The sequence below is a fragment of the Rhinatrema bivittatum genome, chromosome 9, assembly GCF_901001135.1.
Source record: "Rhinatrema bivittatum chromosome 9, aRhiBiv1.1, whole genome shotgun sequence".
NCBI lineage: Eukaryota > Metazoa > Chordata > Amphibia > Gymnophiona > Rhinatrematidae > Rhinatrema > Rhinatrema bivittatum.
In genome coordinates this window covers 256,454,842-256,480,255 of record NC_042623.1, presented here as the reverse complement: position 1 = coordinate 256,480,255, position 25,414 = coordinate 256,454,842, and the positions used below count along the sequence as shown (strand labels likewise).

At 48.8% G+C, this 25,414-nt stretch overlaps 1 protein-coding gene across 16 annotated transcripts in view; it reads right to left on the bottom strand.

Moving 5' to 3' along the window:
- Nucleotides 1–25,414, bottom strand: part of ZBBX (zinc finger B-box domain containing) — an 881,823-nt gene that overhangs the window by 693,527 nt on the left and 162,882 nt on the right. For all 16 annotated transcript variants that reach the window (XM_029616113.1, XM_029616112.1, XM_029616111.1 and 13 more), the window contains one exon: nt 19,422–19,531. In XM_029616113.1, coding sequence (XP_029471973.1) covers nt 19,422–19,531 — 110 coding nt within the window. The remainder of the gene's footprint in view (nt 1–19,421; nt 19,532–25,414) is intronic.

Here is a 25,414-nt window from a genome sequence, read left to right as displayed (position 1 = left end):
ATATGTGAGTGAGTCAGGGGAATAACATGGGCAGACGCAGCCATGTGACCCAGGAGTCAGAGTAAGTGCCGTGCTGAGACCTGCTGGCTCTCATGAACCACTGCCAGTGCAAGCACTAAATTGCGAGGAAAATAGGTCCTGGCCTGAACTGTATCCAGCCAGGCACTGATAAAGCTCAACTGAGGCGAAGGAGTAAAATGGGACTTCAGGTAGTTGATGACAAACTCTACAGACTCCAACACCCAAATGGTCAAGTGCAGGGAATGAAGCACTCCCTCCTGGGTGGCGCTCTTGACCAGCCAATCGTCCAAGTAGGGGAACACCTGCACCTCCAGACAACAGAGGTGTGTGCCCACTACTGCCAGACACTTAGTGAAGACATGTAGGGCCGAGACGAGGCCGAATGGCAACACCCTGTACTGGAAATGCCTCTAACCCACGATGAACCAAAGTTACTTCCTGTGGCCGGGAAAGATCTCGATGTGGGGGTATGCATCTTTCAGATCGAGGGAGCAAAGCCAGTCCCCTCTTTGTAGGAGGGGGAATCAGGGTGCCCAGAGAGACCATTTTGAACTTTTCTCTTCTTAGAAACTTGTATAAAGGCTCTCGGGTCCAAAATAGGATGAAATCCCACAGTTCTCTTTGGAATCAGGAAATAGCGAGAGTAGAACCCCTGCCCTTGATTCCGCAGCAGAACAGTTTCGACTGCTCTGGCTGTTACTAGGATGGAGAGCTCCGTAAAGAGTATTTCCTGATGCGAGGATAGACCCCCAAGAGCGGCATGGGGGAGTCCAAGGAAACATCCAAGAAGTTCAACCGATACCCTCGACGAACTATGGACAGGACCCACCAGTCTGAGGTGACACTGGGCCAGCGGTTCTTGGAGAACCACAGCCGGCCTCCAACGGAGGGCCCAGCATCAAGGGTATGGCCGATTGGCTTATGCTCCCCCGCAGCCAGTCAAAACCCCACAGTGCGGCTCGGCTGGAGCACCGGATGGGGCCTAGGGATCCGCTTCTGCCTGAAGCAGCGCCAAGAGCTCACACACTGAGAAGGGGCATGAGAGGCAAAAGGACAATACTTCTCCTGCTGGAAGATTGCCGACAAGGCGTCCTGCTGCTGTTGGGGGCAGGTTCTCAGACAACTCCTAGACCTGTTTCCAGAGATTACTCGAGTATTACATCATGTACAACTGGTAGGAAGCAATACGGGCAAACAACATGGTGCCCAGAAATACCTTCCTTCCTAGTGCATCTGCACCTATGCTCCTTCGGAGGGGCGAAGGCATGGGTGCAGGAACGCTTGGCCTTTTGGAGGGCAGACTCCATTACCACTGACTGATGAGGGTTGATGCCTTGCAAACCCCAAGGCATGCAGCACTAAATAAACAGCATCAGCCTTCCGATTTACCGGGGGTACAGAGATGGAATGTTCCCAAATTCTAAGGAGTAACTCCTTGAAGATCTCATGAACAAGAACAGCCACCACCTCCTTCAGGGCATAGACAAACTGGAGAACCTCCAGCATCTTATGCTTGGCATCCTCTTCCATCAGAAGCTGAAACGGAATGGTTTCTGCCATGGCCCGGAAAAACCCTGAAAATGTCAGGTCCTGGGGCGGAGACCGACACCACTCCTCTGGAAGAGACGGGTCCAAGGGGAGATCCCCCGAGTCATCAGACTAAGATTTTGAGGTGTCATCCCCCCCGAGTCAAAAGGGGTGTCTTCCTCACTAAGATCACCTGGATTTCACCAGTGGGGCCCGCGGTGTCTCCAAGTGGTTGGGCATTGAGGGCATTGCAGGTACCAAGGCTCCCGAAAGACCCGGGACCGGGCAACGCCAGCCGTGGCACCAAGCGCCTCGATGGTGCTGCAGACTGTGATGGGCCTTCCTCCTTAGAGGAACCCACAATGAGGATCACCCTGGGTGGAGGACGCAACAGTGGCCACCGGGGTATTGATGGACTCCCGGGCACCAGCAGAGGCTGCGTAGGGAAGACGCCAGAAGGACATCAAGGTTCTCCAGCAGCGGTGCCAACATCAAGGGTGCAGGCTCCAGCACTGGTGTGACCAGCAGCTCGATGCCCTGCAGGGCTCAAATGATTGCCAGTAGCACTCTGCATTTTAACTCCTCCTGGATATCTGAAGACTGGACGGTCGAAGGAAGGAGAGGCATCACCAGAGCTCCCTCGGAGCCCTGAGGGGAATTGGTGCTCAGCACCGGTATCGGTGGGGAACGCCTGAGACTCCCGAGGTCGATGGAGGGTGGTGCCTCCTCTCTGCAGGGTCGCTTCGGGGGCATCACAGCAGACACTGGTGCCGACCCGAGCTCGGTACCGTGTGTAGACGGAGACCGATGATAGTGTTTCCTGGACTTCCCACGGTGCTTGCCACAGTCTTTCCCCAGTGCCAAGGAGGAAGGGGAATATCCTGACGTGAAGACACCGACTGACGGCCGATCCCCAGCGCCTCTCTCCATTGAGGGCCCCGGTGGAGGGATGGACAGCGAAGGTTTGACGTCCATCGTTCCCCTCAATTTCTTGGCGTCGATGCCCCTGACGCAGGAGTCAAAGGTTCCGATTTCTTCGACCCGAAGACCTTTTCCGTTTTATCCAGGCTGGTACGACGACCCTTGGAGGTCATCTGATTGCAAAACCGAAACCCCTGAACGTCGTGTGATGCACCTAGCAGAGGATACACCCCTCATGCAGATTTGTGAAAGACATTGTCTAGGGGCACTGGGAGCACTGAAGAAACCTCGACGAGGCCATTACAAAAAAGGCCCGGCACACAGTCGATGACCAGTGGCCACTGAAGAGGTGAACCACTGGGAATTGACCACACAGGAGAAAAACTTACCGCGCCGTCTGCTAACTAAGCCAGGGGATGGAGAGGGACCCAGCACATGAAAAATTGACAAATCAATCGGGAAAAAGCTTTCCAATACCAAAAATAGAGCACGAGCTCCACAACTGCGAGACAACAACTCTGCGGAAAAGAAGAGACAGGAGAAGGACCCCGCGTGGACGCGTGAATAGTGGCATGCTGGATGATGTCACCCATGTGTGAGGACTAACATCCTGCTTGTCTTAGGAAAAACAAATTTATGTGGATGTAAGAATCCTTGAGATCGAGAAAGCATAGCAAGTCACTTTTTATAGAAAGGGAAACTGTCTTGAACTTTTTTTTTTTTTTAGATACTTGTTCAAGGCCCTTAGATCTAATGTGCGCCAAAATCCTCCAGGTTTTTTTTTTAACCAGGAAGTATTTGGAGTATACACCCCACCCTCTTTCCCTTGATGGAAAAGGTTCAACCACACTGGCCTCTAAGAGGAAAGCTAGCTCCTTCCACAGTACTTCCTGATGCAGGGAACACCCCCCAAGTGGGGACTGAAGTCTGATTTGATGAAGCAACCAATAGACACAATCTATAGATTTTAATATTATACTGAGGACCTTCAAGTCTGAAGTTACACTGGGTCAATGGTTTAGATAAAACTTCAGCCTGCTCCCAAATGGAAGTTCCTCTGACATAGGAACTGGGATTCCGGCTATGCAATCCAGTCAAAAGCTTGTCCCAGGTCTTGACTTGAGTGCTGGCCATAGTTCCCTCTAAGCTGAGTGCGAGATTGATTTCTTATACATTTCAGAGCATTACTCACATAAAGTTTTCTTTGTGCTATATAGAGAAATGCAAAGCTAATACTGTCACTCAAAAATTGTTGGTTTAAAAAAATTGTTGCTCACACAAAAAAAAATTTGCAAATACCTAGTCGGTCCTAAAGGGAGCTTTGGTGTTGGCTGAGACATAAAGGCCCTCTGCTGCCACGGGTGAGGACAGAAAGCCTGTTGTGTATGGGACCTAGGAGATAACACCTCTTTGGGTGGAGGAAATGTTGTCTCAGCCCTCCAGTCGGGTACCTCCTGGCAGAAGGTGGTAGGTCTAGAGTGGCTGTAGAGAGCTGAAGCATTCAAAAATGATCTCTAATCTGAACCACCAACTTCTCTGACCCTATCTTCGGAGAGATTCTCTCCAGTGCACAGCATGTCAGTGAGTCTTTCCTGTACCTCAATTCATAAGTCCTGATGACCCCGGGATGCTCCTTAAAAGGCCACATGGCCCAAAAATAACCCCCCTGAAAGTGACAAAATCACCCTGGAGGCCTTGGCAGAACCCTGCCCACCCTCTCCATTGACAGAAAAAAATAATTTAAAAGTAGCCATAAATCTCTTGCAATGTCCTGCCCCCCAACCAAACCCCTTCCCTTTGACAAAAATAATGGCCAGCAATATTGAAACCCCCCAATCATCTGGCCCCATCCCCATCCTCCCATAAATAAAAACTAGACCCTGGCGTATAATGGCCCCCACCCCACACACACACACCCTTTCATTAAATAAAATCCCTGGTGTGCTACGGTGTTCCTCCCTAACCTATCTCACTGCCTCAGACCCCCTCATACCTTTACTTAAAGTCTTTGCTGGTCCAATGGCAGCCCAAAGCACCCCCTAACTCCGGGCTAGATGGTGACAAGGTATTGGATGGAGCATGGGGGCATGGACTAGGGTGGGTAGCACCCTGGTCTACCAGGGATTTATTTAACAGAAGGGCGGGGGATCACTAGATCCCAGGGATTGTTATTTATGGGGAGGCGGCAGAGGGTCTTGGGGGTGGTGGATGACTGGGGGGATTTCAACTCCAGGGGAGGTATTCTTGTCAAAAAGCAGATGTTTGGGTAGGGGTGGGTCATTGCTGCATGAGATTTCTGGCCTTTTTTTTTTTTTTAACTGTTTATGTGGGGCTGTCTCGATAGGCAGTGGGGGGGGGGAAGAGGATGAACCAAGATCGCCAGAGGTATTCTGTCACTTTTGGGGGGATTTTTTTGGGCCATGAGGCCCTTTAAGCTGATGGCAGCTCCCTTCCCAGTGATATTTTTTCTCACATAGTTTTTCTGTGAGAAAAAGTATAGCAGAGAGCTGCTGCGATATTTTCCCAGGACAGGCAAAATATCACAAGTGGCCCCCCCCCTCAATATTTCACCCCTCACACAGGAAAATATTGTGGCTTAGTAAATAGACCCCTCAGACTGTAAGCCTTCTGGGGACAAGGAAATACCTACTGTTACCTGAATGTAACTCTCCTTCAGCTACTAAAGAAAAGGCATGTGTTAAATCTAAAATAAATAAAAGGAAAAGGAATGGTCTCAGCCACTCTCTGAAAAACTTGGCAAAGGACAATCCTCTGCGGAGACTTCCTTTTTTCTGGAGGAGGAGAAGAGTAGGAGGGGAAATGTGGATTCCACTCCTTCAGAAACATCACCAAATCGACAGCAGTACAGCAAAGTTGCTTACCTGTAACTGATGTTCTCCAAAGGCAGCAGGATGTCACTCCTCATACATGGGTGATATCATCTGATGAAGCCCGGAATGGGAAACTTATGTCAAAGTTTCTAGAACTTTGATTGAGCCTCTCTGAGTATGGCATGCAGCATACCACGCATCCATGTGGTGTCCTTTCACTCTTATAACACAGAATTAAGAAGAAAATAATAAAGAACAAACCCATGAAATGGAAACCCAACCCCTGCTGTCCTCTGAGAACACCTGCTATAGGTAAGCAACTCTGCTTTTTTCAGAGGACAAGCAGGATGGCAGGAAACAGAGAGCAGGATTAAATGGTCAATTTTCTCAGTGGAAAAGGGTAAACAGTAGAGTGCCTCAGGGATCTGTGCCTGGACCGGTGCTTTTCAATATATTTATAAATGATCTGGAAAGGAATACGATGCGTGAGGTTATCAAACTGCAGATGATACAAAATTATTCAGAGTAGTTAAATCACAAGCAGATTGTGATAAATTGCAGGAGGACCTTGTGAGACTGGAAGATTGGGCATCCAAATGGCAGATGAAATTTAATGTGGACAAGTGCAAAGTGTTGCATATAGGGAAAAATCACCCATGCAGAAGTTACACGATGTTAGGCTCCATATTAGGAGCTACGACCCAGGAAAAAAATCTAGGCATCATAGTGGATAATACATTGAAACTGTCAGATCAGTATGTTGTAGCAGTCAGAAAAGCAAACAATGTTAGGAATTTTTAGGACGGGAATAGTGAGTAAAATGGAAAATGTCATAATGCCTCTGTATCACTCCATGGTGAGACCGCAACAGTTCTGGTCACCGCATCTCAAAAAATATATAGTTGCACTGGAGAAGGTACAGAGAAGGGTGACCAAAATGATAAAAGGAACAGCTCCCTTATGAGGAAAGGCTAAAGAGGCTGGGACTATTCAGCTTGAGACGGCAGAGGTAGGATATGATAGAGGTCTTTAAAACCATGATAGGTCTAGAAAGGATAGATGTAAATCAGTTATTTACACTTTCAGATAATAGAAGGACTAGGGGGAACTCCATGAAGTTAGCAACTAGCACATTTAAAACTAATCAGAGAAAATTCTTTTTCACTCAATGCACAATTAAGCTCTGGAATATGTTGCCAGAGGATATGGTTAGTGCAGTTAATGTAGCTGGGTATAAAAAAGGTTGGGATAAATTCTTGGAGGAGAAATCAATTAACTGCTATCAATCAAGCTGAGTTTGGGAATGGCCTCTGCTACTACTGGCATCAGTAGCAAGGGATCTACTTAGTGTTTGGGTACTTGCCAGGTTCTTGTAGCCTGGTTTCGCCACTGTTGGAAACAGGATGCTAGACTTAATGGACCCTTGGTCTGACCCAGTATGGCAATTTCTTATGTTCTTATGTTCTAATGGGTCTAGGGCCTTTTGCTCACACCACATGGAAAGCAGAGTTGCTTACCTGTAACAGGTGTTCTCCCAGGACAGCAGGATGTAGTCCTCACATGTGGGTGACATCACTGGACGGAGCCCTATCACGGAAAACTTTTCTGTCAAAGTTTCTAGAACTTTTGACTGGCACACTGAGCATGCCCAGCATGCCATGATCCCTGCAGCCACAGGGGTCTCCCTTCAGTCTCGTTTGTAGCAAAAGGTGCGAGTGAAAAAATAAAATAATAAAACGTTTCGGACCCAACTCCATGGGGTGGCGGGTGGGTTTTGAGAGGACTACATCTTGCTATCCTGGGGAACATCTGTTACAGGTAAGCAACTCTGCTTTCTCCCAGGACAAGCAGGATGGTAGTCCTCATATGTAGGTGATTAGCAAGTTACAGGCTGACTCATATTTAACTTGGACCAACAATGTACAGTTTGTGCAACAGGCACAACAACTGGTGTACTGTTGGGAAAAATGAGGCAGCCTGAAAATCACAGCAGATTGGATGTGGAAGGAGTTAGGATTATACTGGAAATAAGTTCTTCAAGACGGATTGGCCAAAGGCAGAGTCTTGACATCCTTCCTTGTCCAGACAGTAATGTGCTGCAAATGTGTGAAGAGAGCTCTATCTTGCAGCTTTGCAGATGTCAACAATAGGTACTGAACGATAGTCTGCTACTGAGGTTGCCAAGGCTCTTGTTAGCACCGCCGGCCGCAGCAAGCCGCGACCGGGGCCGGGTGTCATGGCCACTGGTCATGGCGGACCGCGGCTTAGACCGTGCCGGCGGGTACAAGGAAAATAAGTACCTGGGGCTTCGGGAGTCGGTCGGGGCTCCTGCGGGGCAGGCGGCCCTTCTGTCTCTCGCCTGCGGCCGCTGCCGCATCTGTTCTGGCCAGCTGGTTCCTCGGGGTTTGGCTCCGCCCCATCACTTCCTCTAGGGCCGCGCATGCGGCTGAAGACTGTTCCTAAAGGGGCCATGACAGGAAACTGTCATGGTCCTCCCAGAAACTCCGCCTCCAACATCCTGTATTTAAGGCAAGGTCTGGTTCTCAGACCTTGCTTGGTATTGAGGTTCCTGCCTGAGTTTGCTCCTGTGTTTTCTGTTCCTGGTTCTTCGTCCCGCTCTGCTTCCCTGCTCCGTGGATTGATTCTTGGCTTCTGACTTCTGGACTGGTGGACGTGTCTTCTCCTGGCTTGATTCTGGTATGGCATTGGACCCTTCTCCTGGCTTGATCCTGGTACAGTTGTGGACCATTCGCCTGCTTAGACCCTGGACTGGATTTTGACCTCGTCTGTGTACCGAACCCCCGGACCGGCTTTGGACTCTTCTACGACTCTGTCCTCAGACTGCTACGACCTGCTGGAGGCGCCAGCCGTCTGGAACCCACGACTTGCAGGAGGCGCCTGAATCCAGACCTTTCTTCAGTCTTCAGAGGAGTCTCCTAAGTCCCAGCGGCCAGATCGCTACAGGCTCCTCCTGGGGGGGTTGCGTGCTTCCAGGGTGAAGTCTTCATTCAACTTCCTCCTGTCTAGCGGCCTCGCCCTTCGACGGTAGCTGACTACCTCGAAACAGGGGTCCACTTTCATAACAGCTCTTACTGAGTGCGCCTTCTCTCGTCCCTGGAGAGGAAGGCCTGCTTTGTCATACAGTTGTAGTAGGCCCCTCATAAATCTTCTCACAAGGGATTGCGCTGTTACCGGGGCAACCCAAACTCCTTTGTGGTACGCTGAGATAGCACTCAGGTGTACCCTTGCCGAAGAAGTCTGGAGACCAGAGTCTGAAAGGTGCCAGAGATGGTCTAATAGAGATGGTGTGGGGCAGGAAAAAGGGTTGATACCTTTTTGCGTGCACCAAGTGGTAAATCTTTTTCACTTAGAATGACAAGATTTTTGTGTAGAAGGCTTTCGTGAGGCTACAAGCACTTGAGAGACATCAGTTGAAAGGTTGAGCGGTTGGAGGATCAAGCTCTCAACATCCAGGCTGTGAGGGATAGGGTCTGAAGGTTCAGGTGGCGTAACATGCCTTGGTTCTGAGTTATGAGAGTGGGCGCTGTGCCCAGGCGAATGGGTTCTCTGATCGAGAGGTCGAGAAGCATGGGAAATCATACTTGTCGAGGACAATACAGGGCTATGAGTATCATTGACCCTTTGTCCTGTTGTAGCTTCACAAGAGTTTTGGCTATCAGCGGTATCGGGGGATACGCGTATAAGAGGCCTGTGTTCCAGGGGTGAGCAAAGGCGTCCATGGTTAACTTGTTTTGTTGCCTGTGCAGGGAGCAGAATCTGTCCACTTTGTGATTCAGTTCGGGTGCAAAGAGGTCTATTGTTGGTTGACCCCAGTGTTGGAAGATTCTGGTCATTACCACAGGATCTAGAGACCACTCGTGGGGCTGGATCTGTCAGCTGAGGTGATCTGCTACCACGTTCTGCATGCCTGCGATAAATGTAACTGGTGGTTTTCTTGAAACTGGGATGACAGTGTTTAATGGCTTGGAGCCATTGAGGTTTCAAAGTCCATTAAGTTATTCTCATGGCCAGTCTGGCCATAGGAGTGACGTGGACCGTGGAAGCCATGGTTCCCAGCAACTTTAAGAATTGATGGGTTGAGGCTGTTTTCTTTGTGCACAGAGATACAGCTAGTCTGTAGAGTGTATTTGCGCGGTCATTGGGCAGGAAGGCCTTTTCCACTGTGGTATCCAAATCTGCTCCGATGAAAGTCAGGAGGTGAGATGCAGTTGGGATTTTTGGTAGTTGATGAGAAATCCCAACGAGTATAGCACATTGATAGTGAGCTTGAGAGTGTCGAGAGCTCCTTGCTTGGATTGGCCAGTCTTCCAGGTAAGGAAAGACATGTATGCTTTTCTTGCATAGATGGGCCGCAGCCATTGATAGGCACTTTGTAAATACATGGGGTGCCGAGGCAAATCTGAAAGGCAGGACCCGGTACTGAAAGTGTTGATGTCCCACTAGGAAACGCAGATACTTGCGGTGATATAGGGATATTGGAATGTGAGCGTAAGCATCTTGAAGATCCAGAGAACAGAGCCAATCTCCTTTTTACAGAAGGGGAAGTATGGTGCCTAAGAACACCATTCTGAATTTTTCTTTGGGTAGAAATTTGTTGAGATTGCGGAGGTCTAAGATGGGGCAGAGGCTGCCTGATTTCTTTGGAATGAGAAAATAGCGCGAGTAGAACCCTCTGCCCTGCTGTGCTCGGGGAACAGGTTCCATGGCTCTGGCACCGAGAAGGGTGGACAGTTCTGACTCTAGAAGTCCTTTGTGATCTTCTTGCATCCACAGAGGATTTGGCGGTAAGTCCGGGGTTACCATGAGGAAGTTTAGATGGTATCTCTGGGTTATGATGGATATAACCCATTGGTCTGTGGTTATGTTGAACCAGTTGGTCATGAAGTGGCGACTTCGACCTCCTACTGGCAAATCTGACTTTGGATTTATGGAGGGACTGCTGTTCTCTGGATATGTCTCAAAATCCAGAGGCCTGGCCTGTTTGCGGTGGTGGCTGAGGCCTGGATGTCTTGGGCTGTCAAGGATGTGTTTTCTGAGACAGTCTGGTTGGCCTCACGCGAGATGCAGGTGGGTAGAATCTGCGTGGGCAATAAAATTGTTTCCTAGGGTCCCTTCTAGTGTATCTTCATGCAGAAGGGGCCCTCGGTAGTCACTGTGGATAATTGTCCCAGGGTCTCATTATGGTCTTTTAATTGAGTCACTGCATCTTGTATCTTGTCGCCAAATAGGTTTTCATCGGTACATGGCAAATTGGCAAGTTTGTCTTGGACTTCAGGTCTCAAGTCAGAGGCTTTTAGCCAGGCCCACCTCCTGGCACTGATTCTTGTTGCTGACATGCAAGAAGCTGTTTCAAAGGAGTCGTACGCAGCACAAACCTCATGTTTGCCAGTCTCAAGGCCTTTATATAGTATGGCGTTGAGACTATCTTGTTGCTGTTGGGGAAGAGAGTTGGCTATTCCCTGAACCTGCTTCCAGAGATTTCTTTGATACTGTGTCATGTAAAGTTGGTATGCAGCTATGCGTGACACTAGGATAGAACCTTGAAATATCTTGTGACCTAATATATTAAGGAATTTTTGGTCCTTGCCAGGAGGTGTTGAAGAGTGTGGTCGCAGTCTTCTGGCCTTCTTTTGTGCAGACTCAACTACCACCGACTGATGGGGCAGTTGTGGTTTTTGGAAACCAAGAATATGTTGGACAAGATAAGTCGCATCTGTCCTCTTATTCACAGGCTGAACAGCACAAGAATGTTCCCAGAGACAATGTTGCAGATCTACTAGCACTTCATGTACTGGTATAGTCATCACTTCTTTTGGTGCATCCACAAATTGGAGAACCTCTAATTTTTTGTGGCATGTGTCCTCTTCTGTAATAACTTCAAAGGGAATTGTCTCTGACATCTCCCTAATAAAATTGGCAAAGGAGAGATCCTCTGGGGGAGATTTTCTCCTTTCTTCTGGAAGAGATGGTTCTGATAAGATATCCTCCATGGATGTGTCGGTGTCAACATCTTCCCATGGGTCAGAAAAGGTCTCTTGTCGAGAACCTGAAGGAGGGAAGAAGATTGGCATGGTAGGATGGGTTGGCACCGATGGATCCTTCGATAGCCTCGATGGAAGATGCGATGGCACCGATGTGGGTTTCGGCGGCATCAGAGCCATCAATGGAAAACAAGGGCCTCTCGGTCCCAAGAGCCCTGATGGACCAGGCATCGGTTCAGGCATCGGTGACAGAGGACTGGAATCCGTACCTTCATCATCTGAGGACCCCGGAATGGGAATCAGGGATTTCAGAGGCTTTGCAAGTTGTTTTGGCATCGGTGGCCCGGGTTGTGTTGGAAGGGCACCGATGAGTGTATCCAGCCTGGTTAGCAACGGTGCAAATATCGATGGCTCCAGTGTGGATGCCAGTATGGGGGCCGGCATCGATGGCTGTAGGTCTCGGAGAGCATCGAGCACTGCCTGGCAGATGAAACCGTCCAGTTCCTCCCTGAAAGCTTTTGTAGATATCGCAGCTACAGGGTGTGGCAGGCTAGGCACTACTGGCACCTCCACAGGGACTTGTGGGGGATCAGTACCCGGCTCCAATATCGGTGGGGATCGCCTTGGTTTTTCAGGTGGAGAGGGTGTTAGAGGCTCCTCTACCTGTGTCTTCTTCGCAAGTGGCTTGATAGCCATCGAAGCCGATGCGGGATCGGTGCCGGCACCGGGAGTTGACTCGCGTTGGTGCTTCCCTCGGTGCTTGGTCCGGTCTTTCCCCAGCACCGAGGTAGATGATGTGGATGCCTTTGACGGAAGTGACGGGATGGTCCCCGCTGCCCTGGTGCTCCCGGCGAGGTTTTATGACTAACGTTTTCGATGGTCCTGCCAGTGATGATTGGGTGGACATCGATGGAGTCAATTTGATTTTGAACAGAGTCTCCATCTTGTCGAGGCGAGCCTGCCTACCCTTCGGAGTCATCTGGGCACAACTTGGGCAGTTAGACATGTCATGTGATGAGCCGAGGCAGAGCACACAGTCATCATGAGGGTCGGTAATCGACATGGTTCGGAGGCACTCCGGACATTTTCAGAAACCTGTTGCAATAATGGCAGAGGTTGAGGCCCAAAAACGGTCGATGGCCTGCGGACACTGAAAAAGGTGGTAGCGGGAATCGACCGGGAATAGTGAACTTAATCACCGAACAATGGAAAAACACTATCCCGATGGGAGACCCCTATGAGGGAATGTTTTTTGAAGTAAAATATTAATTTTTTCCGTGAGGAAAATTGTGTGAGAAATTCTCATAGAGCTCCTAACCGCGAGGCAAACTGCAGCGTGGAAAAAAAGAGACTGAAGGGAGACCCCTGTGGCTGCAGGAATCATGGCATTCTGGGCATGCTCAGTGTGCCAGTCAAAAGTTCTAGAAACTTTGATAGAAAGGTTTTCCGTGATAGAGCTCCATCCAATTACGTCACCCACATGTGAGGACTCCCATCCTGCTTGTCCTGGGAGAAAACCTCCTCCACTTCAGTCCATAAGACTTTCTTGTGAAAGGCTTCTAGAAGCTACAAGGACACGAGATGCATTTTCAAAAGGTTGAAGGATTGTAGAATCACCATCTGTGAACGACAGGGCCTGAAGGTTCGGATATCGCAACCTGCCCTGAATCCTGGGAGATAAGATCTGGGAAAGTTCCCTGTCTGATTTGTTTCCAGATGGACAACTCCCAAAGAAGGGGGAAACCAGACCTGCCTGAGCCAATGGGGTTCTATGAGGATCATAATCCCCTTGTCCTCCTTGCTTTCGCCACCAGCAGTACTAGAGGTTATGCATAGAGAAGACCCTGGCCCCAATGAAGGGCAAAGGTGTATGAGGCTAGCTTGCCATGTGTCCTGTACATGGAGCAGAACTGAGGAACCTTCCTGTTCCAAGGAGCCATGAACAGATCCACGTCTGGGCTTCCCCAGAGGCATAAGGTCGAATTTGCTACCCCTTGGTTCAAAGACCATTCGTGGGATTTGAAGGAGTGACTCAGTCTACCCTCTATCCCATTCTCCAAACCAGTCAGATAAGTGGTTCTGAGCCCAACAAATGGGAGAGGGCCCAGGACAATATCTGGACTGCCTCTTGACACAGGAGGTACGAGCCTGTACTTCCCTGCTTTTTGACATTGCCACTTGGTTGTCTGTCTGGATCAATACATGTTTGTTGGATAGCAGATCTCTGAAAACCCACAGAGCGTACTGGATTGCCTGGAGTTCCGGAAATTGATTTAACAGAGACATTCCCAGGTAGACCAGTGTCCCTGGGTGGGGAGCCGATCTATGCATCCATGGTTAGGACAATTTTAAAACTGAGGAACTTGGAAGGGTACCCCTTGTACCAGGTTGAATTTTCCCGCCACCAGAACAAGAAGTCCCAGAGGGACAGAGTGATTTGGATGCAGTCCTGAAGATCCTGAGTGGCCTGAAGCCACTGAGATCGTAAGGTCCATTGGAGGCTTCACACATGCATGAATCACAAATACTTCAGGTAGGTGGGGAAGATCTCAATGTGAATGTATGTATTCTTCAGACCGATAGAACATAGCCAGTTCCCTTTTTGCAGGAAGGGGATCAAGGTGCACAGGGAAATTTGAATTTTCTCTTTTTAGAAACTTATTCAAGGCCCTTAGATCTAGGATGGGACAGAGTCTCCCTGTTTTCTTTGGAATACCAGGAGTAGAATCCACGTCCTCTTTGCCCTGGTGGAACAGACTCAACTTCTCTTGCCTGATGTGCTAACGGTCCCCAAGATGGACTCTGAGGACAATTTGGCAGGGCACTCAGATTTAATTTGTACCCTCTGCGGACCAGAAGGTCTATCGCCAAGGGTATGCTGGACTTGGCTACATTCCCTTTGATCCAGCAAAATCCTGTCCTAGCTGTTGACTAAGGTGCTGGCTGGGCTTTTGGGGCCCTCTGTTGCCTGGGGCCGAGGTGGAGGAGGATAGTATCTCGAGTGTAATGACTTCCTATGACTAGACCTCAAAGGCCTTCTGGATGAAGAGGACAGGTACTGAGGCTTGCAGATTGAGGATGGGACAGAGGCCTCCTGTTTTCTTTGGAATCAAAAAATAACGGGAGTAAAACCTCCACCACTGCTGCTCCCAAGGAACGGGCTCTACTACCATGGCAGTTAGAAGGGCAGAGAGTTCTTCTAAGAGCAAGTCTGGGTGCGAGATAGGACCCCAAAAGGGGCACAGGGAAAATCTGGCGAAACAGCCACGAGATGCAGTTTGTAGCCATGCTAGATTATTTATTTATTTATTTTTAACTTTTAGATACCAACATTCCTGTATAAAATTCAAATCACACCGGTTTACAATAAAAACATAACTTCGCCTGTGAGTGTTACATAGAACAATCAACAAATTATATTAAAAGCATACATTACCTTTGTCAGAAATGTAAAACAATTATAAAGTAGAAATTGTTAACAAGGGAATAAAGATAACAAGGGGAATATTAAAACTAGGGGATGCACGAAGGGGTGCATTGATACGAAGTCAGGGTCAGCCACTGGTGCGCAAAGACGTGGAGCCAGCCCCCGACCAGCGGGTCCTCCGGCACTGGCTGAGACCACTGGCTTATGCTCCCTCACAGCCAGTCAAAACCCCATAGCAGGGCTAACCTGGGGCATTGGCTGGGGCCTGGGACCCTGTTGCTGCCGAGATCTACCCCTAGCACTTTTCTGCTGTGGTTGAGAGTGAGGGGCCTCCTCTGCCTATAGAAGGGCCTCCTCGGTCCAGGCCGGGAAGACCTCTAGAAAGTCGATGTAGAGGTCGAGGCAGTAGCCAACAACTGCTGGAGTGTCTCATAGTGATCCTTCGGCTGTGTCATAAGGGGTTCCTGAGGTGCTGGGCAAGGCCATCCGCAATTTCCTGGACTTGTTTCCAGAGGCTACGGGTGTACTGGGTATTGTATAAAAAGTAGAAAGCAATACGGGCCACCAACATAAAGTCCTGGAACACTCTCCTTCCCATAGCATCCCAAGCCCTGTTTTCCTTGTCTAGCAGGACAGAGGCATGAGTCTTCGACCTATTTGCCTTCTTCAGTGCAAACTCTACTACCGACTGGTGGGGAAGTTGGTGCTTGTCAAAGTCCACAGCCTGCTGCATGAGATACACCCCATCCACCTTCCAGTTCACTGGGGCCATGAAGAGGGGGTGTTCCCAAAGCCGAAGGAGCAGTTTCCTGAGAATCTTGTGAACGGGGACCGCCACCACTTCTTTCAGGGCATCCACGAACTGCAGAATCTCCAGCATCTTGTGACGGGCATCCTCTTCCATCATAAGCTGGAAGGGTATGGCTTCAGCCATAGCCCAGACAAATCTCGCAAAGGAGAAGCATTCTGGTGGGGATTGATGCCGCGTCTCCGAGGGAGAGGGATCTGACAGAAGACCATCGGAAGCCATCGACGAGGCATCGGAGGTATCACCTCCCCAAGAATCATAAGGGTCCTCAGTCTCAACGAGGCCGCCCAGAGAGGGAGACCGGGCAGCACTGGGCACAGGAGCAGAGGCAGCAAGGGACCTGGGGCCAACGGAGGATTTGAAGGCCCAGGTACCAGCCCGGCAGCCCGGTGGAGAACAAAGGGTTCCAGTTGTGCAAAAGGAGGATCAGCTGTTGGGTTACGCTGTTTAAGCAGGGTGAAAATGAAGAAATGCTGAACAAGAAATTGTCATGCCCCTGAAGAAGCGATAAAGAAACACGAGCCGTGTCGGGCATAAAGTTTGGGCACAAAATTAATGGATTCAGCGTTAGAGCAATGAGCTCATGAACTCAGCGTTTTTTGATCACTCACGCTAAAGATAAGTGTTCATATAGCTGCTAGTAATATATTTAAAGCTCTTTTAAAAAGAAAAAAAATGCTTTAAAAACTAAGAAAAATTTCTTTAAAAAACATGCTTTAAAAACGAAGAAAAATTTCTTTAAAAAAATAGAGGGTTCTTAAAGTAAGAGCATTTAACCATGACCGATGATTGTAAAAACCTAAGAGGAACCACAAACATACTAAAAATTCAGTATATGTGGTATATTCGATTGTGAGAGTCAGCACAAAATATACTCTCCAATTATATGAGATCTGGTTGTGTTTTGCAGTAATTGATATATTTTCAACCAAATACATTTTTACTACGTGTTGTATTCTTGGATGTAATGGTATATACTGTCCAAATCCGCACAAATCGACAGCGGCAGAGGGATGACATGCGGGATGCCAGATTTTCCATTTGTAGCAACTGATGAAAGGCATTCCTCCACCTCCAGTAGGTAGGGACCACATTAGTCTTCCAGTGCAGCAAGAGCAGCTTTTTCCCTACATAGCACGCCTTCTGAAGGAGGCGTGTTTCGGTTCCCCTAACCACTACAGGGCTCATGCTACCAAATAAGAGAGCAGAGTGCAAGAGAGGAACAGCGACACCCATTAGCTTCTCCAGATAAGTTGTGATGGCAGACCAAAAGTGCTGGATGCAAGGGCAACCCCAAAAGGAATGTGACAAAGTGCAAGAGTCATTAAGACATTTGGCACACTGACTCGTCTCCCGTAGATTAGCTCTAAATAAAAGCGTGGGAGATAAGTAACTCTTAATCATTTTTTTGGCACTCGTCTGAGTGAGGGATCCGCAAATATAATCTCAGGAAAACTTATTTCATTTTCATTTCATTTATTAAAATGTATTAATCGCTTAACACAAAATAAGTCTAAGCGATTTACAATAAAACATACATAAAACAATTTAATTACATCATATACAAAACAATAAAACAATAAATAATTCTTCAAAAAACAACATCAGGACAGAATAATAAAAACAAAAATAAAAAAAATCCCAGGAGGTAATCTGTATTAAACAAAAGTTATCGGGAATATAACTTAACCATTATCAATTATTCAGAACCCACCATAGGCATATTGTAGGAGGAAGCTTTTTAATGAGCGCCTGAATTTTTTTAGGTTGTCTTGTACACGCACCTCATAAGGTAAAGAATTCCAGATAGAAGGAGCAGCTACATCATAAACTATCACCACAGGAGAGCAGGGCGAATCAATTTCCTTCTTCTGCTGGAGATGGAGAATACTGGCGGGCTAATGCCAGTGCAGGGGTATATATGGTATATCATGATGTCAACTTTGCTCCACCCATGTGATCCACTTTCAAGAAAGATGCCCTTTACGGACAGAGCCTGTTCATTGTCCACACCGGAGATAGAAGCCATTCAGGCATTTAACTCTCTCAAACCGAAGCTCATTTGTGTGGATTAACCTGTACTTGCCAGGTTCTTATGGCCTGGATTGGCCACTGTTGGAAACAGGATGCTGGGCTTGGTCTGACCCAGTATGACATGTTCTTATGTTCTTATGAATGCTTTGAAACTATCGTTTTCTATGTGTTACCCAGAGTGGTTAATCTTGTCATTCTCTGGGTGCCCTGGCTCAGGCTCCACCAACCTGCCATAATTTGGAGTGCACTGCAAATTGCTCATATGGGTCCTTCCTGCCAGGAGCACTGTTCCTCTCAGATCTCGCCATTGGTCACTGTAGTCCAGGCGATCTTGCCTGATCTGCTGGGTTGGCCACTCTAGTTCATAACTCTTACCAACTTATGCAACAGCAGCCTAAGAACCTGCCCCCTCACAGTTCTGGCGACTACCCATGTGATCCACTTTCAAGAAAGATGCCCTTTACGGACAGGGCCTGTTCATTGTCCACACCGGAGACAGAAGCCATTCAGGCATTTAACTCTCTCAAAACAAAGCTCTCACGTGATTCCTGTCTCCACTGCCAGGATCTTTCAAAACCCCTCATCTTGGAAGTAGAAGCTACTGCCGCTGAGGTAGAGGCTGTCCTCACTCAAAACAATGACCAAATGAGAGAGCCAGTCAAAGAGAACTGGGATGGGATAGAGCAAACCGCTTTGGACTATTTTAGGAAAGGCGATACAAAAGTGCAAATAAAAAAATAAAAGAGAAGATCTGAGAAGCTAAAAGAAGGGGAGAGACAGCATGGTAAATTCATATGGAGAAAGGAGGATTGTTTAGTAGATCTAGGGAGATAGGGACTGGATTATAGGAAACTGCAGAAAGGAATCAAAGAGTTAATGAAAGGCTACAGGGAAGGAAAGATGAAGCTGCAGGAAGGAGGGAATTAAGGGATGTGTTGGGAAGGGAGTCATTTTTTATCTTTGGTGGTAAGCAATCAGTATATTTTTTGAGCCTTGCTCATGGCTCATTTTCATAAACAAAAAAGCAAGTGTAATTTGCAAACATTTAAAACTTTGAACTAAAATACTTTTCTTGTAAAATAATGTCAGGTCGATACAGTAAAGTGTGCTCCGTCGGAGCGCACTGTCAGCCTGCTCTGGACGCGTGTTTTCCCTTACCCCTTATTCAGTAACGGGAGGAAAACACGCGGCCCACCCGCGGCACCTAATAGCGCCCTCAACATGCAAATGCATGTTGATGGCCCTATTAGGTATGCGCGCGGGATCCAGTAAGTAAAATGTGCAGCCAAGCCGCACATTTTACTCTAAGAAATTAGCGCCGACCCAAAGGTCGGCGCTAATTTCTTCCGGCACCAGGAAAGTGCACAGAAAAGCAGTAAAAACTGCTTTTCTGTGCACCCTCCGACTTAATATCATAGCGATATTAAGTCGGAGGTCCCCAAAAGTAAAAAAAAAGTTAAAAAAAAAAAAAATTTGAATTCGGCCCGCGGCTGTCGGGCCGAAAACCGGACGCTCAATTTTGCCGGCGTCCGGTTTCCGAGCCCGTGGCTGTCAGCGGGCTCGAGAACCGACGCCGGCAAAATTGAGCGTCGGCTGTGAAACCCGCTGACAGCCGCCGCTCCAGGCCAAAAGGAGGCGCTAGGGACGCGCTAGTGTCCCTAGCGCCTCCTTTCCCTCCTTTGCACCGCGTCACCTAATTTGCATACTGAATAGCTCGCACCGGCGAAGGGCCGGTGCGTGCGCAGGGAGAGCGGGCGTTCGTCCGCTCTCCCGCGGTTTTACTGTATCGGGCTGTGTGTAAGTTATACATATTTCTATTCCATTTTGAAACCAAACACATCTTCACTTACCAGTAGAGCACTTTTTGTCTCACACTGCCCACATGCGTTTCCCTTCACTTTAGGTCTTTCAGTAACAGCAGTTTTTGTTGTTTTAGGTATAACTGGTTGCTTTACTGGTTCTGCAGGAAAGAAAACAGCGGCATCCCAATAATATTAAATGAGAAATTGTAAAATCAAATTTTTAATCTGTAGTATGATGTTATGTGACCCAATAAATTATAATTCCCAAACCATACTTCATTAAAAATATCTGTTATATAAGGACCTGATTTATAAAAGGTTGTTCCCAAAGACACAAAATGGGAATATTTATATAGGCTGTGACACCTTTCATAAGATGAACAAAAAAGGAGGATAAAGTACATGATCTTTAGAGTCCTTTATAACTTCATCTTAGTTATACTGCAGGAGTATTGTATTCTGTGTCCGTCACATGTTTCCTATGTGCAACTTAAACAGATCTGTTTAACTCATTCTTTACTCGCAGACAGAGGACTCCGTTTCTTCAACTCCAAACTTTGAGAGAAACAAAAAAACAGTCTTATTGTGCATAAACTGGAGATAAAAGTGATAAGCGCAGTCTGAGCCACAGAAATAAAGACAGATAAAATGAAGATTGTTCTTCAGGAGTGGCCAGATTAGCTGCTGAATCACACAGACCATATCTATATAAATAAATGTTAAATAGTTTGTACCAAATCGCTAATCTCAGCAACCACTTAACCGATTGCGTTCAAATTTGGACACAAGTTTCACCTCACATACGACAAGGATCTTCCACACTTACATTACATATATGTCACACCGGGAGCTGGTAAAAAAGTTTTAAAATTTGGTTCCACAAAACAGCGACATCTGGTGGACGTAAGCGGAAGCTCTTACACCTTGCACAAACGCTCACACCCCACACACACGTGACCAATGTTTGCGATTCACACACCCTCCGAGCAGACACAAATCCACCCTCCTCATCCCCCCCCCCCCCCCCCCGCACACATGCCAATTGTACTTATTTCACACACCCTCAAAAAACCCACAAAAACCCACTAAATACCAGCATGCTACACCGGGAGGTCACTCACATGCCACATGTTTGCAATTCCCACATCCTACGAACTCACACACAAACACCCTCCTCACACCCCTCACGCACATGACTTTTCTACTTACTGCCCTCAACCTCCGAACGCACAGAAAACTGCAGAATAGTTCGGGCTGCTCCAGCGGGGGGGGCGGGAACACCGCTCCGGGACACGTCACATACACTACGGCTGTCGGCTGCCAGCAATCAAAATGGCGCCGACGGCTCTTTCCCTTACTAGGACACTCGGGAACGCCAATAGCGGCAGTAGCCCATGTGACATAGTAAGGGCGAGGGCCCGTCGACGCCATTTTCTGAACTGGCAACCGGCGCACCTTCGTCCTTACTATCTCAGCGAGACGACCGCTCCCATTGCTCCACCTCGAGGGCCCGGCGCCAATACTTCCATGCCGGAACGAACGCCCGCTCCACAGACTACCATTTTTGAAAGGTATCATCGGGCCTGCAGGGGGGGGCGTGGGGATGTTCTTGCGTCCATGTTCGGGGCGGGGGGGCCAGGGGGCAGTTTCGAGATTCTGCAACTCTTGTGGGTTAGTCTATTTCGCCGGCCGGGGGGGGGGGGGGGAAGGGAGGGTGGGGGAGGCTTATATAAACACAACGTTTCTGTGGGGATTACTTTGGGGTGCAAAGGGGGAGGGCACACACAAACACATACACAAAATGTGCACCATCTCCGAAAGGTTACAAAACAGCCCTCACCAAGTGGGGAGTCACTGAGGTGACAGTGAGGGAAGGGAAAATGAGGAAGGAGGTAACTGTCAGGGGAGGATGAATGAGGGGAAGGGTGAGTGTGAGGGGACAGAGTTGGAGTGGGGACAGGGGAAGGAAGGCGGGGGGGGGGGGGGGGGGGGGAGTGACCAAGGGGGAAGAAGTCGAGTGACTCAGCTAAATGAGCAAGGGGAAGGGGCATGGAGGGCAAAGAATCTTACTCAGCCACTGCAACGCATGGCAGGGGTCCGCTAGTAGAACATAAATGAATGAAAACACAGTAGAAAAAACACCTAGAATCCTCAGCCTCCAAGTCAAAGCTTAACTCTTCAGAGCCAGATGCACTGAATACAGCAAAAGCTGTGAACATGCAAGCTGACCATCAGTGGGCAGTATAGCAGAAACAAGGAAACTATGCAGAATAAAAGCATGAAAAGCTGCCATCGAAGTAGGAAACTGTGAAAGCAGGACAACAGTGAATAAAGCAGAGTTGCTTACCTGTAACAGGTGTTCACCTAGGACACATGGGTGACATCATCAGATGGAACAGGCACAGAAAACTTATGTCCACGTGGGGTCCCTCTTCAGTCTCGTAACAGAGAATTATGAAAATATAAAACAAACACAGGAGAAATCCAACTCCGCAGGGTGGCAGGCGGGTTTCGTGAGGACTAACATCCTGCTGTCCTAGGAGAACACCTGTTACAGGTAAGCAACTCCTAGGACACACAAGATTGTAGTCCTCACACATGGGCGAATCCCTAGCTACAGGCTGCTCCCTAACAATAAATCAAACCAACAGTCACCTAACCAGGTGTCAACAGGCACAACGATACTGGTGCTATTGGTAACAGATGGAGACAGCCTGAACCCAAACAATGGGCCATAGAGGTAGGAAGTCTTGGGTTTTACAGCTGAAAGAGATTCCGGAGGACAGACTGGCCAAAGCTGCTATCGCATCGGCCATCCCTGTCCAAAAAGTAGTGAGTGGTGAAAGTATGGAAAGTACTCCACATCGCAGCCTTGCAGATCTCGTCCACGAGGACCGCTCTCAAGTGGGCCACCGAAGTTGCCATAGCTCGAACCGAATGAGCCTTGACATGGCCCCCAAAGTGTAGTCCTACCTGAGCATAGCAGAAGAGATGCAATCTGATAAGCTCTGGTAGCACGGGATCTGGCTGGTGGTGGGTAGGACTTTCGTGGACGGTAGAACGACTTCTTGGAGTCCTTTCTAAAGGGCTGCTTTGAAGAGAAGTCAGAAGGCATCGAGGAGAGCTGTTTTAGGGTCTCATGGTCTTTTAGTTCTGCCACTGTCCGTTGGATCTGTTCGCCGAACAGATTATCTCCTACATAGGGCAGGTTGGACAACCGGTCTTGCACTTCTATGCGAAGGTCAGAAGGCTTGAGCCAGGCCCACCGTCTCGCTGAAATAGCAGCTGCAGACACTCTGGTAGAAGTGTCGAAAATGTCATAAGATGTTCTGATCTCATGCTTGCCTGCCTCAAAGCCTTTCTTACAAGGGTTTGTAGTTGGTCTTGGAATTGCTGAGGCAGGGAGTCTGAGAAGTCCTGTCTCTGCTTAAATATGGCCGTTATATTGGGTCATATAAAGCTGATAGGCAGCAATTCGGGAGATGAGCATGGCCCCTTGGAATACTCGGCATCCAATGTTGTCCAGGAATTTTTGTTCCTTACCAGGAGGGGTAGATGAGTGAGGTTTTGACCTCTTTGCCCTCTTTTGTGCAGACTCTACCACGGCCGAGTGGTGATCAAGCTGTGACTTTTGAAAACCTGGGGCTGACTGTACTAAATAAGTAGTGTCAGCTTTTCTGTGTACTGGAGCAATTGTTCCTGGATTTTCCCAGTTCTTCTTGAGAAGATCAAGAAGAACCTGATGAACGGGAATAGAGGTTATTACCTTGGGGGCATCCAGGAATTGGAGCAAATCCATCATCTGGTGCCTATCATCCTGTTCTGTCTGCAATTGAAAAGGAACCAATTCAGCCATTTCCTTCACAAAATTTATAAATGAGAGGTCCTCTGGAGGAGAAAGCTTTCTACTCTCAGTGGGTGAAGGTGGTTAAGGTAAGTCATCGGTGACTGATGAGGTATCATCACCCCAGGTATCATAAGGGTCAACACCCTTTCCTCTAGGAAGTAGAGGGGGACAGGGTGGTTGGATACCTGAAGGTCCAGGTCTGGGCTCCGAAGGAATCTGAGGAATTATCGGAGGCTCCGACGATGGCATCGGTACAGGCATCGGGGGCATCGATGGATAGCTCGGTGGTGCTGATGGACATATCGGCACCGATGGTTGGATCGGTGGCGAGGGACGTATAGGCATCGATGGCTGAGGCATAACTCCGGATGGAGGAATGCGGAACGGTGTTTCTCCTCCCAATGATGCTGTCAATGGGGAGGGCATCGGAGCCATCAGTGACCCAGGATCCATCGATGGAAAAGCGGCCATGTGGGCTTCCATCCTGGATAGCAGCGGTGCCAGCGCTGCCGGAATCGGGTCGATGATCAGTTCCACAGTCAGCGCCGGTGTCGGAAGAACCTGAAGACGTTGCATCGCCTTGTTGATGGCCTCCTGGACCATCCAGTCCAGTTCTTCTCGGAGACCTGGATCAAGCAGCCCCGGCTCCGGAACAGAAGAAGGAGGCAGAAGCATAGCCGGAGGGACCACCGTTACAGGCGGAGTCGTGGCTCCCGATCCCCTATCGGGTGAGGGTTGCCTCGAGAGACCCGGTCACAGGAATGGTCAGTGCCTTTCCTGGACAGGGTTTTTCCGACAGTGGCTTGGACGATGGCAAGGTTGATGATTTCGCTCCCTCGATGGTCCGAGTCTTACGGTGTCGATGGCGATGTTTCTCCCTGTGATCCCCTCGATCCTGAGGGGGAGTAGAGGGTGTCGATGGCCGAGAAGTCGTTGATGCTGGTCAGTCACCGGTCGGTGGTCGATGCTGGCACGAAGTCGACGGTGCCGGTTCCGACGACGTCTATGTGATGGACTGAGTCGGGGTTTGAGCACAGAAGAGAAGTTCCATCTTCTCCATTCTGGCCTTGCGACCCTTCTGTGTCATTAGGGCACATTTGGTGCAGGTCAAGACATCGTGCTCACGTCCTAAACACATTACACAGACTTTATGGGGGTCTGTGATAGACATGGTGCGAGTACAGTCCGGGCACCGACGAAACCCCGACGCCAGGCCGCGAAGGCCAAACTCGACGGTAATCGAGTTTGTCAGGATCAGAAACCTGCAAAATAAAGAGAAGCAGCAGGACCACGTGGTGAGTGATACTGCTCCCACCCCCAACCCAGCCGGTCTAGCCCAGCACTGTTTTCAGGCCCTTAAATTGCAGACACCCCCCTGGGGTGTCGCGCGCACAAAGGAGCGCGACAAAGGGGCCCGCCCCTTTGTGCACCCCTTCGTGCAGCCCCTGAGGAAAGCCTGCCGAGCCCATCTCGCCTGACTCAGTAAATTCCTCGGGGAAGTAATCCTCCTCATCCGACTGTTACCCTGCAACCTTTCTCCTTAAGACTGATCCCGGCGTCTACGTGCTACGTCACGACCACTTACTGCAACATCCAACAAACCTGCTGCTGCCAATAGCACTCAGCTTAATCTCGGCCTACAACTCAGACGACACCAGCACCCGCTCAAACATCTCCAGACTCAGATGACTCCAGCACCCACTCAAACATCTCCAACATCTAAAGTTGGAGTGGGAAAGCAGTCTTTCCCACCCAATCCCTTGCTGCGATATTCCCTGCGCTCGCAGACAATCACTTCTCCCTCTCTTCACTCACCCTACTGCTATTGCTAAACATGATCTATTGCGCCATTCCCATCATCCACAATAGAAGGAGCAAATTAATAAAAGACCTTTCCCCTCCTGCTCTCATTCAAAAAAGATTAATCCCAATTATGATCTCGCCTCTGAACCAACTACTAGGCCTCACTCTATTCTCCTTAACGCTTTTAAATGCCCAATCGCTGTCAAAAAAAACTCACCTCCTGCATGATTACCTCCTGGAGGCCCAACCGGACTTATGTGCCATCACGGAGACCGGGTTAAAACCAGAAGATATAGCCCTAATCAACCAACTTCCGCTCAACACATACGACTTCTCAATCCCCAGACCTAAAAAAAGAGGTGGAGGTCTGCTTCTTGCTGCAAACAAAAAA